General features: G+C 40.3%; 2 protein-coding genes across 6 annotated transcripts; one reads left to right on the top strand and one right to left on the bottom strand.

Moving 5' to 3' along the window:
* Nucleotides 1-220: 220 nt before the first annotated feature.
* LOC131239343 (serine carboxypeptidase-like 45) lies at nt 221-6,671 on the top strand. Its single transcript, XM_058237009.1, has 10 exons — nt 221-501; nt 1,478-1,579; nt 1,660-1,755; nt 2,351-2,443; nt 2,541-2,620; nt 3,199-3,477; nt 4,201-4,325; nt 4,955-5,047; nt 5,170-5,287; nt 6,267-6,671. The coding sequence occupies exons 1-10, from the start codon at nt 255-257 to the stop codon at nt 6,414-6,416; spliced, it is 1,383 nt and encodes a 460-aa protein (XP_058092992.1). The 5' UTR covers nt 221-254; the 3' UTR covers nt 6,417-6,671.
* A 2,023-nt stretch (nt 6,672-8,694) lies between these two features.
* On the bottom strand, nt 8,695-17,131 carry LOC131239342 (chaperone protein ClpC1, chloroplastic-like). Of its 5 annotated transcripts, none has more exons than XM_058237008.1 (10): nt 17,018-17,131; nt 13,930-14,535; nt 13,291-13,406; nt 13,078-13,200; nt 12,810-12,995; nt 12,300-12,515; nt 11,838-12,055; nt 11,531-11,606; nt 11,186-11,275; nt 8,695-10,142 (listed from the first exon to the last, which is right to left on the bottom strand). In XM_058237008.1, exons 2-10 carry the CDS (start codon nt 14,492-14,494, stop codon nt 8,958-8,960), a joined length of 2,775 nt encoding a protein of 924 aa, XP_058092991.1. In that variant the 5' UTR covers nt 14,495-14,535; nt 17,018-17,131; the 3' UTR covers nt 8,695-8,957. The 5 variants fall into 5 exon arrangements, with proteins under 5 accessions (XP_058092991.1, XP_058092988.1, XP_058092987.1 ...); XM_058237005.1 differs by having other exon boundaries at nt 13,930-14,538; nt 16,870-17,075; XM_058237004.1 differs by having other exon boundaries at nt 16,870-17,074.
* Between the last annotated feature and the right edge of the window lie 378 nt (nt 17,132-17,509).

The raw sequence follows: 17,509 nt of genomic DNA, 5'->3' as shown, positions 1-17,509 counted from the left end.
CATTTGTCAGCAAAGAAATGAAATTACCTTTTTTAGTTGCACCCATCCTCCCACACATTCGTAATACAACAGTACAAGTTGTAGCATTGCATTACCAAAAGTATAAATAATGGATGTATTATCGTCAGGGAGGGTGTAAATGATATTTTCAATCCCTTTATTTAATGTCCCCAACTTCCCCATTCAAACAGCAGCTCTCTTTCTCTCTCTCAGCAGCTCTCTCTCTCTCTCTCTCTCTCTCTCTCTCTGAAACAATGCATTCTCTTTCATGGAAGGCCATAGCAATAGCTACGGCTCTCCTTCATCTCTGTATTTCTATGGACGTTGAATCCTATCTTCCTGACAAAATCAGCAACTTGCCAGGGCAGCCTCAGGTCAGCTTCCAGCAGTTTTCAGGCTACATTACAGTGGATGAGAGGAAACAGAGAGCTCTGTTTTACTACTTTGCTGAGGCAGAGATGGAGCCTTTTATAAAGCCTCTTGTTCTTTGGTTGAATGGAGGTCTGAAACTTCTCTTGGGTATTGAAAATTTTCAATTTGGAATTGGAAATGAATGCAAAAGTAGAAATCTTTGATGGGAAAACATGTTCTTTTTTTTTTTTGGGTGGTTTTTTTAATGTGCTTGATTTTCTCATGGGTACATAAAATTTCAGTTGGAAGTGGGGAATGAGTGCAGACGGAGAAGAACTAAGTAGAATCTTTGATGTTTTTGTTTTTATTTTTATTTTTATTTTTTTACCATGATTTGTAGCAGAAAATATGAAAAGATTTTTTTTTTTTTTTCCTTGGCTGTTCTGAATGTGAAAAAATCAATTGAAAATGGCAAATGGATGCGAACGGAGAAAGTAGAAATCTTTGATGGGTTTTTTGGATTTTAATGATTTTTACAAGAAAAGATGGAAAATGTCCTTTTTTAAAAATATATTTTGATATTGTTTTTGGAGGGTTTGTGTAATGGAAAAAAAAAAAACCAACAACAAATGGAGATGGGAAAGAAATGTAAAGAAGCAGAAATCTTTTCTGGGTTTTTGAATTTTAAGACAGAGAAGTTGATGTTCTTTCTTTTTGGGTTTTTGAATATGTTTGATTTTCTTTTGTAGGATGTGATTATTCTTCTACTGGAGTTGGAAAAATTCATATGAAATGGAAAAGAGAAGGAAAAAAAAAACAGATGAGATCTTTCCATGGTGTTTTTTAATGGGAATGATTTGCTCCAAAGAAAAAGAAAAGGACAGCTTTTTTGGGTTTTTGTATGTATCCGATATTCTTCTATAGAATCTGGTTGTTCTTCTATTGGAGTTGGAAAAGTTCAGATAGAAATGTAAAAAGAAAAGCAAAGGAGAAGAAGAAAAAAAGAAACCTTTTCTGGGTTTTCTGAATGTGAATGATTTCTACCAAAGAAACAATAAAAGATACCCTTTTATTGTTTTTAAAAATAAATAAATAAATGTAAGTATTTGCTTTTTCTTTTTAATAGGGCCTGGTTGTTCTTCTGTTGGAGTTGGAGCATTCTCTGAAAATGGGCCTTTTAGACCAAGTGGAGAGATTTTGGTGAGAAATGAGCATAGCTGGAATAAAGGTACCTCATTTTGGGGGGGGCGGCGGGATGGGTTGTTAAACTCAATTGATATACTGACTGTTATTTCCTGTAATTTTCAGAAGCAAACATGTTGTATTTGGAGACACCAGCAGGAGTTGGGTTCTCCTATTCCACTGATACCTCTTACTATGTTGGTGTTGATGACAAGAAAACAGGCATGATTTTATCACTTGCAACTCTTGATTTTCTATTTTATGTTTTTGTGACATGCACAGATCTAGACTTCTACTAAACCATTTTTTATTTCGTGTAATTGTTGGAATCTGAGAATTTCTTAGTTTTGGGCAAATGTGGGCTATTGATTGAATAAAAACCCAATCTTTTAAGGAATAGTAATTGGATGAGATGGAGATAATTCCAAGTTCTTCATGAATTTGAACTGTTAGTAGTCCTAAATTTGCACCTGACGGGGTTTAGGTGAGTGGCCAACACCGTGGGTTTGCTCCCTATAGGCATGGGTTCAACTCAGATGCAGGGTTTGGGTAAGCGGCCAACACTGTGGATTTGCTCCCTACAGGCATGGGTTCAACTCCGATGCATGTAGTTGCAGGTTCTGATTTGGGAGACTTTCAGGCCACCCCTATCCATGGTGATGCTAGCAGATCAATGGGTCCTTGTGGCCATGAGTTCTTACTATTTTCTTCTCCTTGAATTCTTTGATGGTGGTTTTTGATTTTAGGAACATGGGTTATCTTCATCTCTCATTTCTCCTTTAGGTTCTGAAACTACTATCGTCTTTGATATCTTAAGCCAGGGACAATTTAGTGTTCTTGCAGCGCTGGTTCGTCAAGTTCCCACAGTACAAGAGCCGTGATCTGATTATAACAGGAGAAAGCTATGCAGGTACTCCTCCCATCACTGAAAAATGTCCACTTGTGATGAAAACAGAAAAAATCAATTTAAAGAGAGATGAATCTGAAAGAGTTCTTGTTGTTATCAGGTCACTATGTTCCACAACTGGCCCAGCTCATGATCGAATTCAACAAGAAGGAAAAGTTGTTCAATCTCAAAGGAATTGCTGTGAGTAGCACAGATATTAAGAACTGAGGTGTTATCTAATGCTCAAATGAACAAAGCATCATTTTGTTCACCCAAACAACTGTACAGGTAGGACCCGCCTCTCAACGATCCAAACGGGTTATCTGGTGGTTCTCATTGTGCCTGATCATGCAATCCCTGCTGCTTGGGTGATATTAACCGTCTGGTTGGTGGCCTGCAAGTCAATAGTCTCGCCAAACCTCCACAGTCAATGAGAAAAGCATCAGTTATATAGGTGAATTGTGATCCATTTATTATGGTTTGTATACAACAAATGGCCTGGATCACAGAAAAGTGGGCCAGACTGTACAGTTGCTGTCAACGAAATCCCCATTTGGTTTGATTCAGCATTATACATTCCCTCTAAAAGAACTGAATCAAACAACACATATTGATTTTGGGATATTTTTCTAAAATGGATTTTCAAGCAATCAATTGAAATATTTTTTGAATATTTTTTTTCATCCCTTATTTTCCTTTCCATTTCCCGTTTTCTTGAAAGATAAGCCGAAGTTTCATGATGTTCATAAACTCAATAAAAAAGTTTGTTAACATTTCAGCTGGGAAATCCGGTTCTCGAATTCGCCACTGATTTCAATTCAAGGGCTGAGTTCTTCTGGTCCCATGGGCTGATATCGGATTCAACATATAAAATCTTCACTTCCAGCTGTAACTATTCTCGGTATGTGAGCGAGTACTATAGAAGCTCTGTTTCCCCTGTTTGTTCAAGAGTGATGAGCCAAGTGAACAAAGAAACTAGCAGATTTGTTGACAGCTACGATGTAACACTCGACGTCTGCATATCATCAGTGCTCTCGCAATCCATGGTTCTCAGTCAGGTGATTCTATGCCATGATTTCTTCTCCTCTCTTGATCATGTGTTTTTCTATGGCTACTTGTAAGCCCTACATGTCTGCAGTGCAGGTCTATCATCACATGGACCCCACCCCAAAAAAATAGGCTCGTCTAGTCATTAGGTGGGCCAGGCATGTACATCAATTGTGGAATACCAGTCAATTTTCTGTAACTGTGTATTTTCATGTGTATGTGGCCACCCTGATGACTGGACCAGCCAGATGTTTGCACCAAGGCACATAAAGGTGGGGCTAGGGTTGTCAGTGGACTAGGCCAAGATCTGTCCAAGCCCAGCCTGCAAAGTAAAACCCAGGCCTGAGTTCTGCCTGGGCCCTTGATGGGCCAAAACAAACAGGTGGTGCCCGAGCCAGGTCACCCTCTTTTGTGCAAGATCTAGTCTGTTCATCAGGCATGCTCAATCATGCAAGATATTGAACAAAATGCCCTTGAAACTTTAAACGGGCCAGCCCGATTAATAAACGGGCTTAAATGTTAGGGCCAGGTCTAGCTCTGGGCCTCGTATCTCAGCCCAAAGTGGTCCAAGCCAAAAGCCTGATGGGCCATTCCTGGCCATTGACAGCCCTGGTGGGGCACACCCAATAGACAACCTGGATCTTGCACCATCCCACTGCGAGTAGCAAGTTCATTTCTCCTCCATTCACTGTCTTTCTTCTCGTAAATCTTTGGATGTGCTTGTTATAATGCAGCAAGTCACGGAGCGAATAGATGTCTGTGTGGAAGATGAAACAAAGAATTATCTCAATCGAAAAGATGTCCAAAATGCTCTCCATGCACGTCTTATGGGAGTTGCCAAATGGGAAGCTTGTAGCAGGTATTAGCTTTTGTTAAATTCAAATTTTCCATCTTCACTCCCTTATGGAAAATTCAATCAAGTCATTCTAATTTCTCTCAAGATATCGCCAAAAATATCGACGCATTTAGCGAAGATAACACCCAATGCACTGCTCCTTACAGTATAACAGAAGCAATTTACAAGTAACTCTTCAGAGTCTTCTTTCTTATGAGTTTCCACTTTCCATAAGAATAATAATAATAATAAATATTGGTTCACACATTTTATCTTTGAAAATAATAATAATAATAATAAAGAAGAGCAAGAAGAAGAAGATCGGAAAGGACAGCTGTATGTATGCTATGACCTGATGATCTGGACAGTCTGGTCACCAGGTGGGCCAGATTTGTAAGTAAAATGTGGACCATTGCTTTTCTTTTCCAATTGTCTTTTTCTTTTTGTATGCATCGTCCACTGCCTACCTGATAGTCAGACCAGCCTGACTTTTGGCCAATGCACATACATGGCGGGGCTCCACCCAACGGCTCAGATTTAGCTCAAACACATGACATTATGTTCCCTGTCAGCCTTTGCACATTCCTTTACTTTAATTGATATATCTGGCAGCAATATGTATTTATTTGAATTTTCTACTGTGTTGATCGTAGTAACTTGGATTATGACGTGCTGAACGTGGAGATACCGACCATTTCCATTGTGGGCTCCATCGTTGAGTCCGGTATCCCCGCCTTGATATACAGGTAAAGGGTTAAGCTGTGACAAGGTTTCCTTTTGCACCCTATCTCATGCAAAAATGTGATAGAATCAAGAGAATAAATGAAGCAATCTTCTTCATCTGTTTATGTTTTGATTTTCATTTCAGTGGAGATCAAGATTCCGTGATCCCACTGACTGGGAGCCGAAAACTGGTCCATGGATTGGCGAACGAGCTAGGACTGAATACCACCGTACCTTATCGAGTTTGGTTCGAGGGGCAGCAGGTAAATCTGTTGACAAGAACTGCATTTATCTCTAGAAGTTCCATGATTTCATTTTTTTTATTTATTTCTGTAGTAGGGTCTGGTTTTTTCTTCGACTTCTCGATGTTTCAGCAGGCCACCATATTTTCATGAAAAAAAAACATATTTTCACCTTGGAGTTAGTATCATTTAGGGCCTGTTTGGATTGGTGGAATCCAAAAAAGTACATTAGGAAAGGAAACATGATAGATATCTGAGGAAAACTGTGAATAAGGAAATCCATGGAAAAGAATCCTAAAAAGTTTTTCTGTTTGGTTCCGTAATTTCCAGAGAAATGTGGTATAGTCAATGGTTAAAAAGTGAAATATGTCTCTCGAAAAGTGTAGAAATGAGAATTATCCAAGTTTTTTGGAGAAGTAAAACACCCTTTTTTTCTGAAGAAAACCATGGAAAGGAAAACAGTTTTCCACAGGTTACTTTATTGTCGAAATCAGCAGAAAACATCACATCTGTGGAAAATGTTTTCCTTTCCTAGGATACCTTTCAGATTTCAGCAAACATGCCCGACCCAACAAACCATTGCTCGGTGCACTTGTGCAACCAATCCAGCCCACCCAACTGGTGTCTGCCTTTTCAATGAGCCATAGCATGACAATTCGGCCAGTTGAAAGATCAGAATTATCTTATCCATCAACTATCTTCAGGTGTTTGAGAAAACTTGATTAACGGTTGATAAAATGTCTATAGATTGAATAGTTAGAGGCAACTGCAGCAGACCATTGGCACCCTCCGTGAGGTGGCCTACTAGTTGATTGGTTCTGATTGATTGACACATTTGCCCATCTTTCCACTTAAAAAGGGTTTACACAAACAGAAGGACACTGGATCCAGCCTCCATTTTCGTGATTTTGGATTTCCACAATTGTGTTTCATTCATTTGGTTTGTTTTTTTTTTTTCTTTTTTCTTTTTCAATATCTTTTATGGACCCTTTTTTTCTAGGTTGGTGGATGGACTCAAGTGTATGGAAACATCCTTTCCTTTGCCACTGTTAGAGGAGCTTCTCATGAAACTCCGTTCTCTCAGCCAGAGAGATCGCTCGTGCTGTTCAAGGCATTTCTTGAAGGCAGACCATTGCCAGAAACATTCTGATGCCACTTCAGAGCTTGTAGAAATTCAATGAAAATGTAAGTAATGTTTGCAATGATATTAGGAAAGAGTTGGAAATCATTTGAAATTTGCATTTGTTCACTAGTTTGCCAATGTGGTGAAAACTCTCTGAGTTGGAGAATTTTGTAAAAGATGGAAAAGAATGTATTTCTTTTTCCATTTTTAATTCCATCCCAGACTTCTAGGCTGTGTTTGGGTGCACAAATCAATCAAATTGTGAAAATTCTTTTTTTTTTTTTTTTTTCAGGTGTTGTCCCTTTAATCCTTTTGAGTCAAACTTGTAGTTAACATCCTTGCAAACCTGCCTGGGGTTTGAGCAAATGGCTATTGTTGTGGGTTTGCGCCCCACAGATGCAAGTTCAATTCCCCTCACAATTTACCCAATTGCAGGTTATTGCGTGCATCTGCGGAAGCGGGGACACCATGTCGTCATCAAAAATAAAATAAAATAAAATCCTTGCAAATCAGAACCTGGATTGTAAATATGAATGCAGCAGAATGAACTCACAATATGATCTTTCCCAATTTAGGAGACCAATGCTGCAACTCAATTTGATTGTGCATTAGACAGGCAGTAATAGACGTATGAAATTGGCAAATTAGGAATTTTCAACATAGCCAGCAAAGCCAAGAGAGAACAAGTAAAAAATTCATTAGTCAGCCGGAAATAGCTGGTTTGGTCTTGTCAGTTAAGAGGCAGTTGTAGGATTTCCACCAGGGAATCGATATTCCAGGCGCCTGATTTACAAAGCCGGTTTCGTCTAGTTGGGGTGATACAATAGAGCGAGTACACTATCGAATTGCCAAAAGTGGAAGGGTTGTGATAGTGCTTTCTGAAGGCAAATTGCATGATCATAATCCATTATGAATTCTTTCACTAACTGCAATGCATATTTCTATGCGGTCCCACATGTGTTCCCAAAAATCTGAAATGATTTTTTTTTTTTTTTAACAAGTGGATTTTTGGCCATATTGATGCATTGGCAATATTATCAAAATATCACTGACACACTGGTGATACAAGTGGCACCTAGAACTCGCACAGTCGAAAATATTGGCAATATCAATACATTGGTGACACAATGAAAATATTGGCAATACATCACCGAAACATGAAATTTCTGAGACTACCAATGTTATCAGCATCACCAAGCTGGAGATAAGAGACAATGTCGGGGATATTTCAATAATATCGGGAATACTCTGAAACAGTGTTACTAACTGCAATGCATATTTCTATGTGGGACCTACATTCACAAAAATTGCCTTCTTGGAGGATCAAAACCATTCAATAAGGCATTGTAAAATGAATAGAAGAGTAAAAAATGATCCCACAGAACATGTTACAGGACCTATTTGAAGGTCCATAATCATCGATCATGGAGAATTTCGGTAGCAATCCATGGCTTGACTCCTCATTTACAACTGTCGAACATGATTCTCAGTGGACCCACTTGGGCTCAACATAGGACTGCACCATGATAAGAATTTGTGCTGGATCATTCCTCCAAGAAACTGAAGTTTTCTTTAGATTACGGATTTACAAGTATAGATTTAAGAAAGAAAAAACCCAACAGGAATCACTGACGAAATGATGGGTTGTTGTGGTTTGCCATCAATTCTATGAAGAGATGTAAGATTATATTCTTAAGACAGAAGTAGAGAATGGTCTGCATTGATCTGAAAGAATAGGTTGAAGCTTATATTCTGAGATCAGTTTTGAGGGAAATAAAAAAGTGATTTCAGTATCCCTCTGAGCTTCCTGTTTGTGTAAGTGGGACCCATGATTCAGTAATCTAAACTGTTGAAATGATGAGGTGAATGACCTCAGCACTGAAAAACCACAGTGGGAAGATCCTAGCTGATTAGTTCATATTTTGTTGATTGAATTTGAACCATTGCTGTGTTTTATTAGTCAATTTGCTGACCACCTATTCAACGGTTTGCCTTCCAAAAAAGGAGAAACGAAAAGAAAAGAAAGGAAAAGGTAAGAATTTTCCAATCTGGGGGACTTCTGGTAAGTGGCCACATCCACAATGCGACCCACAGTACCTAATCACCGAACTTGAAAAGGTCATCTACTTCTCCAACGCACCAAATACATTAATTTGACTGTTGGGCCTCATTCCGGATGGTGATCACTGGCCGGCCACCTGAAGACTGCTCAAAATTCCAACACCGAGATGATCATAGGTGCATTTCAAAGCAGAACTCGAACCATTCATTAGATTGCAAACATGACTTAAGATAAAAGAAGCCATGATGATGATGCTCTTCACTTTCTGTCATTTTCAATTATACAGTGGAAGTCCATCTACTTGGAGTCTGTTATTCCCAAAAAAGAGGATGAATAATCTTTCCTCAGTAGACACGTTTAAGAAAATGAATTAAACGGAAGGGACTAATCTGCCAACATTCTTACCTTTTCACTGTTTCCTAACTACCACATTATCGTCATACTGCAACAAAGACTACAACTGCAATCTATCCCAACATTCGATTACATACAACACACTCAAGAGATTAGACAGGGATGGCTGGTGGCAATGGCTCTGGCTCTGGGATGCCGCTGCTGCCATTGAGCACAGTCACATTCCCATCCGCATCAACGTCCACAATCGCAGAATCCCCCTCTTTGATCTCCCCTGCGAGCATCTTCTCTGCCAAGCTGTCCTCCAGAAGCCTCATGATTGCCCTCCTAAGCGGACGCGCCCCATAACTCGGGCTGTAACCTTCATCGACAACCCGGTCCCTGAATCTCTCCGTCACCTGAAGCTCGATATCCTTTGCCTTCAGCCTCACAAACACCTCCTTTAGCATGATATCTGCAATCTCCTTCACCTCAAGCTTCGTCAGCTGCCGGAAGACGATCATCTCGTCCAGCCTGTTCAGGAACTCTGGTCGGAAGTACTGCTTCAGCTCCTCAGTTACCAGGCTCTTTATCCGGTTATAACTGCTGTCCTTCTCATCATAGTCAAGGTCGAATCCAATCCGACGGCCACCCTTTTCTATCACACTGCTTCCGACGTTGGATGTCATGATCAAGAGGGTGTTCTTAAAATCCACAGTGCGGCCCTTGCTGTCCGTCAGCCTCCCATCTTCCAAAATCTGGAGCATCATGTTGAAAACATCAGGGTGGGCCTTCTCGATCTCATCAAAGAGCACAACAGTGTAGGGACGGCGGCGAACAGCCTCAGTCAGCTGTCCACCTTCTGTGTACCCAACATAGCCAGGTGGTGAACCAATGAGCTTCGAGACTGTGTGCCTCTCCATGAACTCACTCATGTCGAGACGGATCATAGCTTCCTCAGAGCCAAAATAATAAGCAGCCAGCGCCTTTGCCAATTCCGATTTTCCAACACCAGTCGGGCCAGAAAAGATAAAGCTGGCAATTGGGCGGTTGGGGTTCTTGAGGCCAACACGGGCGCGGCGGATGGCACGGCTGATGGCTTTGACAGCTTCGTCCTGGCCGATGATTCGCTTGTGGAGAGTCTCTTCCATTTTGAGGAGGCGGTCCGACTCATCGCTTGAGACTTTCTCGACGGGGATTCCAGTCCAAGAAGAGACAATATGCTGGATATCCACTTCTGTCACAATTGGGCTTGCATCACCTGCCTCACTCTCTGCTTTACTCTTCTCTTTGCCTTTGTCAATTAAGGCTGAGATCTGGGCCTTCAGTTCCATTTCCCGGTCCCGCAGTTCCCCAGCCTGCCAAGAATTCTCCAGTGTAAGCATATAATGGATATGCAAGAGGATGGCAGACAATCTAGCCATAAACAAGTACACAATCTGCCACAACAACTTCACAGAACCACAAAGGCACACACATCACAATGTCACTGGACACATCTCTCCGGCGGCACATGTCTGCATATGCAACAAGGGGAAAAGAGTGATGCCGCACAGATGCCCTTCAGAGATGGGGATCTTTGGTAGGAGGTGAAATCAGACTGGGCTGGCCAGGGCCAACCTGCTTTCCTCCAACAACTTGTTCCTGCGGTAGTAGGTCTGCCTGTGGCTTTTAATGCCCAATTTCTGAAATGATAGGAATAGGACCCAGGCTTGAGCCTGAACAAAAGCTGCAATAGTTAATAGTACTGAGCTGAAAGCACTAGGCTAAAGCTCCCATCTCTAGCTAATGTACTGGGCCCCAACACAGAACACTTCCTCCAGTCTCTAGGGTTAGGTACATCTGCTGTTCTCTGAGAGAGATGTTATTATAAATATGGTTTTCTTGCCATAGTTCTGCATGGTAATTGTGGTTTTTCTGCTTCAGGAGAAATGAGATGGCTACACATGATAGTGGGACTATGAATCTTACCATCCCCCACAGGTCACAGTACATAGTGCCCCATATATAAGATGTGGCATCCATCAAATGTGCGGCAGTGTGTGTGTGGCTGTGTGCAATTACCCAAAAACCAGACTCAGACAATTGAACCATAGTCTAATGAACAGCCAGGATCCCACCTGTGGCATCCATATAATGTATCCATGTTGATGCATCCCCCCTGGACCGACCTGATTTTTTCAGGCACGTGGTAGGGGCATCTGATGAACAGCCAGGATCCCACGCACATTTCATATTGGCACATGTGGGGAATAGAACTGGGGATCCTACTCTTGTTAGCAGCTATAGCAGGGATCTTACCAGAAAGGATCATGAAACTGTTCCAGATTATACAACCTGACACTTCTATAAATTTAGATCAAGTAAATTGCAGATGCAAAAGCAACAAAATGCAGTGTACCTTTTCAAAGTCTTGACTGCGGACAGCTTCATTTTTCTCCTTGGTAATCTGTCTGAGCTCTTTGTCAAGCTCTCTAGCATCCTCAGGGAGCTGCCACAAAGAAAGTAAATAGCTTAAATATATGGTAGCTGAATGGGGTGGCTTATATAGCTGAATGGGGTGGGGCGTAGCCCATGTAATTTTCTTTTGTTTCTTTTGTTTTCTTGTTTGCACTTTTTGCTCTGTTCTGTTGCTTTTCTGTTTTTTGGGCTTTGCCCTTCTTTAATAAAGTTGTCATCCTTCAAAAAAAAATAAAAATGTTAGCAATGGCGTAAACGCATTTTGGTGAAGAAATTGAACCAATACCTGTGCATGACGAAGCCGAACACGAGAACCAGCCTCATCAACCAAGTCAATTGCTTTATCGGGGAGGAAGCGGTCACTGAAGCACATAGAAACATTTATTAGAAGTAAAAGAGACATTGAATGCACACTAACAGACGAGCTGAAATAAGACATTTAGGAATTAAAAAAGCACACAACCAGGATAACAGCGGGATCTGCAAAGGATTTGTTTCGTTAGTCTCCTTATTAAGATCCCTTTGATACATATTTTAAAGTAAAGATATGGTGGGATTGAATGTGGTGGGCATGAATCTTCAATACCACAAACCTTATGTATTGATATGACAACTGTGCAGCAGCAACTAGAGCCTCATCTGTGTAACGGAGTTTGTGGTGAAGTTCATATCTTTCTCGTAGCCCCTTCAGAATCTGTATTGTCTCATCCACAGATGGTTCAGGCACTTTTACTGGCTGGAATCGCCGTTCCAGAGCTGGATCTTTCTCAATGTGCTTCCGGTATTCATCAAGTGTCGTTGCACCGATACACTGCACCACATTAAATCAGGATCTTGGCAAAATACAAATGGATCCTTAAAAGTCAATACATGTTTAAGATCAAAGGTGAGGGCTGAGGTTGAATCAGAGTCCCAAATATAAGCAGGAACTGTAGGTTGCAGTTCGGTTCCAGATATAAGATCAAACTTGCTGGGCAATATATCATTAGGAAGAAAAGGCAAGAAGTGTCAAAGGGACCTGGCAATCCCACATGGATGTATTGAGTCTAAATTACCTGCAGTTCACCTCTTGCGAGAGCTGGTTTCAAGATGTTTGCAGCATCAATTGCACCCTCAGCTGCTCCTGCTCCAATCAGAGTATGTACCTCATCAATAAATAGTATTATCTCATCACTTTGTTTGATTTCCTCCATCAGCTTCTTTAATCTCTCCTCAAACTCTCCGCGATATTTTGTACCAGCAACAAGAAGCCCCATATCCAGGGTAATCACCTGCATTACAAAGAAATAAAAATGAAGAGAAGTCTGCAAAACGTATAGCATTGTATCTATATGAAGAGTAATGCAAGTTTTCAAAGTAAAAAGACCATGAAGAGGAAATAAAAACTTTAAACCAGGGTATCCTTTGAAAGAATAAAGCAATTCAGCAGACCATGGGTACATCCCGTGAAATAATTTCATGAACATATGAAATTATGAAGCAAAAGAAAATACTGCAGGCTCAGTTTATTCTGGAAGTATTGATTTATGATCGAGTTGATTTGTCAAATGATCTTTATCCCTCACCTTCTTTCCTTCAATAGTCTCTGGTACATCCCCATTAGCAATGCGTTGAGCTAGCCCTTCTGCAATAGCTGTCTTCCCGACACCAGGCTCTCCAATAAGGCAAGGGTTGTTCTTTGTCCGCCTGCCCAAAATTTGGGTCACCCGCTCTATTTGTTGTTGCCTTCCAACAACAGGATCTAATTTACCCTGAAAAGAGAAACATGCTTAGAAAAGACATTTCACCAAATACAATAATATAATTATAAGCATCATATCATAGCACAAATACCTCCTCCGCCAGCTTTGTCAGATTGGTGCCGTACTCCTCAAGCGTCGGCATCTTATTGCCGCTGCTTCCACCACCAACCCCAGCACCGACAGCTTCTGTACTTTCACCCACCATGCGAATGACCTGCTTACACCAACAATGTTTAGTAATGAAATGAGAACATGGAATGTGTTATATGCACACACAGGATCTGAACATATATTGCAAACTTGCCTGTGTACGAATGTTAGCAGGGTCAGCTCCAAGGTTATCTAGGACTCTGGCCGCTACACCTTCACCTTCACGAAGCAGGCCAAGGAGCAAGTGCTCAGATCCTATATAATTATGACCTGAAAAATTCAACAGTGGAATTAGTGAGTTCGTCTGTCAAAGAAAATAACATATTTCTTTAGTGCGAGTAAATAAATGTTAAGGAGATATTTATTCAGTTGATAGAGTTTTTTGCCAGCGAAAAATATGTATAAAGAAAAAGAAAACAAAAAGAATCAAGACAAAAAACAAACAAGAAGCAACAAGAAGAGACTAAAGGAAAATGTGTCCAGTGGGAGAGCTAAAATCACAAGGCTTGCGAACCATGGTTAGTTGTATTATCCAAAACCGGTACATATTGCCCAATCCGTACCAGTTTCGCCCATGAACAATATAGCTGTACATATCAGCCCAAAGCAGCCTGATACAGGGGGACTAAAAGGGGCCCTATAACAGGTAATTGATAAGGTACACAGAAATCGATTTGCAAACCATGATACCAATGGCTGCATTCAAATAAGTATTTCAATGTAACATTGAGCAATGAATTGATGACACATTTATCAATAGCTTGCTTCTAAAAGAACTTGTGAAAGAAATTACCAAGTTGACGGGCTTCTTCTAGAGAAAGTTCCAAAACACGCTTTGCACGAGGTGTAAATGGTATCTCCACAGCAACAAATCCACTGCCCCTACCAATAATCTTCTCCACTTCCACCCGGGCATCCTTGAGATTAATTCCCATGGATTTCAGAACTTTAGCAGCAATACCAGTCCCTTCACCTATAAGGCCTAACAGGATCTGTTCTGTGCCAACAAAATTGTGCCCTAGCCGTCTGGCCTCTTCTTGTGCAAGCATAATAACTTTTATGGCCTTCTCTGTGAAGCGCTCAAACATAGCCACAGCTACTCCTCGGCTAGCCTTTCCCCGTGGGACAGAGATAGCAGCTGCAACTGCAGTATTAAAATCTCGGCCTGATCTTTGCATCATATCCAAAGCATTTGATCCCCTCAGTCCACTGAAACCTCTCACACTTGGGGTGCGTACTCTCACATTGCACATCATTCTGGCAGTCTTTCCGGTTCTTCCAGAGCCTCGAAGTCGTCCATGATTCTCACTCACGACAACAACAGGGGGGATTGCTGCCTGAATTAGAGCCCCAGTCATGATTCCCACCAACAAGAAGCAACTCTAAGTGACTAAACAGCCTGCTGACAGTGCATATATACAGGATTAGTGATGAAGCTTATACCTGAAAGTGTATGAAATAGGCATACATGAATTTGTCAAAGTAATACCTTCAAAGTCAGAAAAATCAAGACTTCGTTCACATAGCAACATTAGATTAAACTGAAAGAATTAATACCTTCAGAACCAAAAACTATAGGGGGGTTTGTTACTTGGATGCTTATTCATGTTTACTAGAGATTGTAAAAGAAATAATTAAAATAAAAATAAAAAATAAAAAAGGACATGACATTTGGAGAAACAACATGTAATTAACCAACAGCATCAGTATCTAAACTACGAACAACCCAATTGACTATCAATCAATGCTCACTGGAAATCAGCCCAAAATCAAAAATAGCAGTCAATAGTGTCCACGAACAGCCATGGAGGAGCTAATGTACTGCTTGTAGGGTACTCCAAGAATTTATAACACCAAACCAACCTCGTGGGGAAATATAAAGTGTAAACAAGAATTATAATTTAGCTATCAGTTTTAGTAAAAAGAAGGAAAGATATCAGCATCATCATCACTAGGACTTATCCCAACAAATTGGGGTTGGCTACATGAATCCTTCTATCGCCATTCCACTCTATCAAGGGCCATAACTTCAGTTAGACCATAGGTCATCAAGGCTTTTCTACCACCATTTCTCTTTTGTGATAAATACAAACGCAAGAGTTCAGCAAGAACAAAATCAAAATCTCACACCTAGATACATTTCACGGGAACCTTCTAAGGCGATCACAAGATTTAAAATGCTATGCTTCCCATGCATGCCAACATGGGATGCAGGCAAGATTGGGCCATTCATCAAATGGGTCCACCTAGTATGTGCCACAGCACAAGAATCAGGCCATTCTCTTATCAGAGGAGCCACAAAAAGCATGCCATATACAGTCCTTTGGCCAAATCTTCCTTGAAAACCATTTTTTTTCCTGCAGATGAATGCCCACCTGCTGATTGTACTAGCCATATCCTCCAACCATAAAACATACAAGGTGGAGCGGACCTCATCAATGGCATGGATCTTACAAAAATGTGCTGCATTGGTATGTGAGCTCGCAAGTAGTCTCCACATTTGTGTCAAACAATGGGGGGGAAAACGTACACCATACATCTTATCATTGAACTTAGGCAGAATATTAAGTAATGAAATATCAAAGCAAATTAAAAGATGAAATTAGCATCAATTGGAAAATGTAAACACACCACAATAATTAGGTAAAAAGAAATAGTTTCTGTTGAGAGAGAGAGAGAGAGAGAGAGAGAGAGGCCGTATCATAAAGAACTGGAAAATAATCATAAAAAATCTGTCCCAATTAGAAGCATCCACGAGGATACTGAATCATGTCATAGCCTCATAATAATACATGAAAAACCCAAACAGAAATGAACGAGATGGAAGGCTTGAAAAACCATAGCATTTCTATAAATATCTTCAAGAACAATTCTAATATTTCATATGTATCTACACCCACCTTCAAGGAGAGGTTATTAATATCTGTGAAGCTCTTACATTGCACATGGGACAACAACTTGAACCATGCATTCGTTGACACGATAAGAGGCAAGCCATGGTGCAAAAATCATGCCAATAGGATGATCCAAAAACATCCGATCAATAGCACAGAAAACAGAGAATCAAGATTGCATGGAAAAGCAAAATAAGTCCAATCATCACCTTGAAACGTCTATTTCATGGATCCCACTCTATATCACTAATGATTACAAGGTAGCATTTTGGTCGGATAATTCTAACCATGTGATCTATGGGTCATAAAAATGGACAGCCATAAGAAATTCGGGTGATTCTTGCACCATGGTTAGCCCCCAATGTATCATTGAACGAACTGTCCCGATTGATGATCAGGCATTCCACGTGTCCTTCAAGGCCTTAGTGGACACTTTCAGAAGAATCAACAACAGGCAGGATTTCTATCTGCGGTTTTTCCACTCCAACAAACCGATTACACAAGAAAATCTCTCTAAATAAATTCAGAAGAGTTCAATCAATCATTGCCTAGCCATGGATAGCATTTCAAGCAGAGTAAAATAAAATAAAATCCAACCCACAACAGCTAAAATCACATAATTGCAGATGTGAAATCAAACAAACAAAACCTGATCTGATCGATTCTTGGCAAGAAGATCACCTTCCAGAAAAGAAAACCCTAATTCCAATCCCTTGAGTATATAAAAGAAAAGCAAAACTCTAATCTCCAATCCAAGCATATAAATAAAATAATACAAAAATCCCTAGAAATAGATATCTGTATGTAAATATATATAGGCAGAGAGGGGAAATCTTTACCAAAATAAACGACTTTGGAGCTGATATTACGAAAAGCCCAACTCTCAGGCTATAAATGTGATAAAGAAAGGAAAAAGGAGAAAAGGAGAAGAAATGGAGAAAAGGGGAATATAGAGAAGAAGGAAGGTTGGGGGTGTGTAATGCGCACCCTTTCTTCACAGAGAAAGATGAGCCGCTGAGGGTGTGGGACACCTTATATAGTGTGTACGGGCGGCTCGTGTAAGAAGGGTGTGGACGACGATCGGCCCGTGTTTGTCTCTTACACCAAGATATCTGGTCCGGAGAGTTCTTTTATACTCTGGCAGCTTCTGATAATTGATACGCAGGCACTTAGTAATAGTGCACGTGGTAAGAAACATCTCAAATTGAACCGACTAAACTGTGCAAATCATTATTTGTAACTCAGAATTACAAAATCAGATTGATTGAATAATCCTAACTTCTGATTCGTCGACAGTTGTTTGTTTGAAAAGGACCATTGGATTTTTTGGTTATTAGCCGTCCAATAAACGTCCACAAATACAGTAGTCAATATTCAAATAATCTTAATTTCTGTTTCATGATACAGCTAAACAGAGAATAATAATTTGGATGGTTTCGTTAGAATTAATAGTACTCCAAGTAAGCAATTTGTAAGTTA

Source organism: Magnolia sinica, chromosome 3 (genome assembly GCF_029962835.1).
Source record: "Magnolia sinica isolate HGM2019 chromosome 3, MsV1, whole genome shotgun sequence".
Taxonomy (NCBI): Eukaryota; Viridiplantae; Streptophyta; class Magnoliopsida; order Magnoliales; family Magnoliaceae; genus Magnolia; species Magnolia sinica.
Note: the sequence above shows the minus strand (reverse complement) of the source record. Positions and strands in the feature narration are given on the sequence as shown.

Coding starts and splice junctions, on each gene's coding strand:
- LOC131239343 (XM_058237009.1), top strand. CDS start 255: ATGCATTCTCTTTCATGGAAGGCCATAGCAATAGCTACGGCTCTCCTT. Junction 2,444..2,540: donor AACAGGAGAAAGCTATGCAG/GTACTCCTCCCA, acceptor TGTTGTTATCAG/GTCACTATGTTCCACAACTG. Junction 5,048..5,169: donor ATCCCCGCCTTGATATACAG/GTAAAGGGTTAA, acceptor TTTTCATTTCAG/TGGAGATCAAGATTCCGTGA.
- LOC131239342 (XM_058237008.1), bottom strand. CDS start 14,494: ATGACTGGGGCTCTAATTCAGGCAGCAATCCCCCCTGTTGTTGTCGTG. Junction 13,201..13,290: donor CTGCTAACATTCGTACACAG/GCAAGTTTGCAA, acceptor TGGTGTAAGCAG/GTCATTCGCATGGTGGGTGA. Junction 12,056..12,299: donor TCGCAAGAGGTGAACTGCAG/GTAATTTAGACT, acceptor AATGTGGTGCAG/TGTATCGGTGCAACGACACT.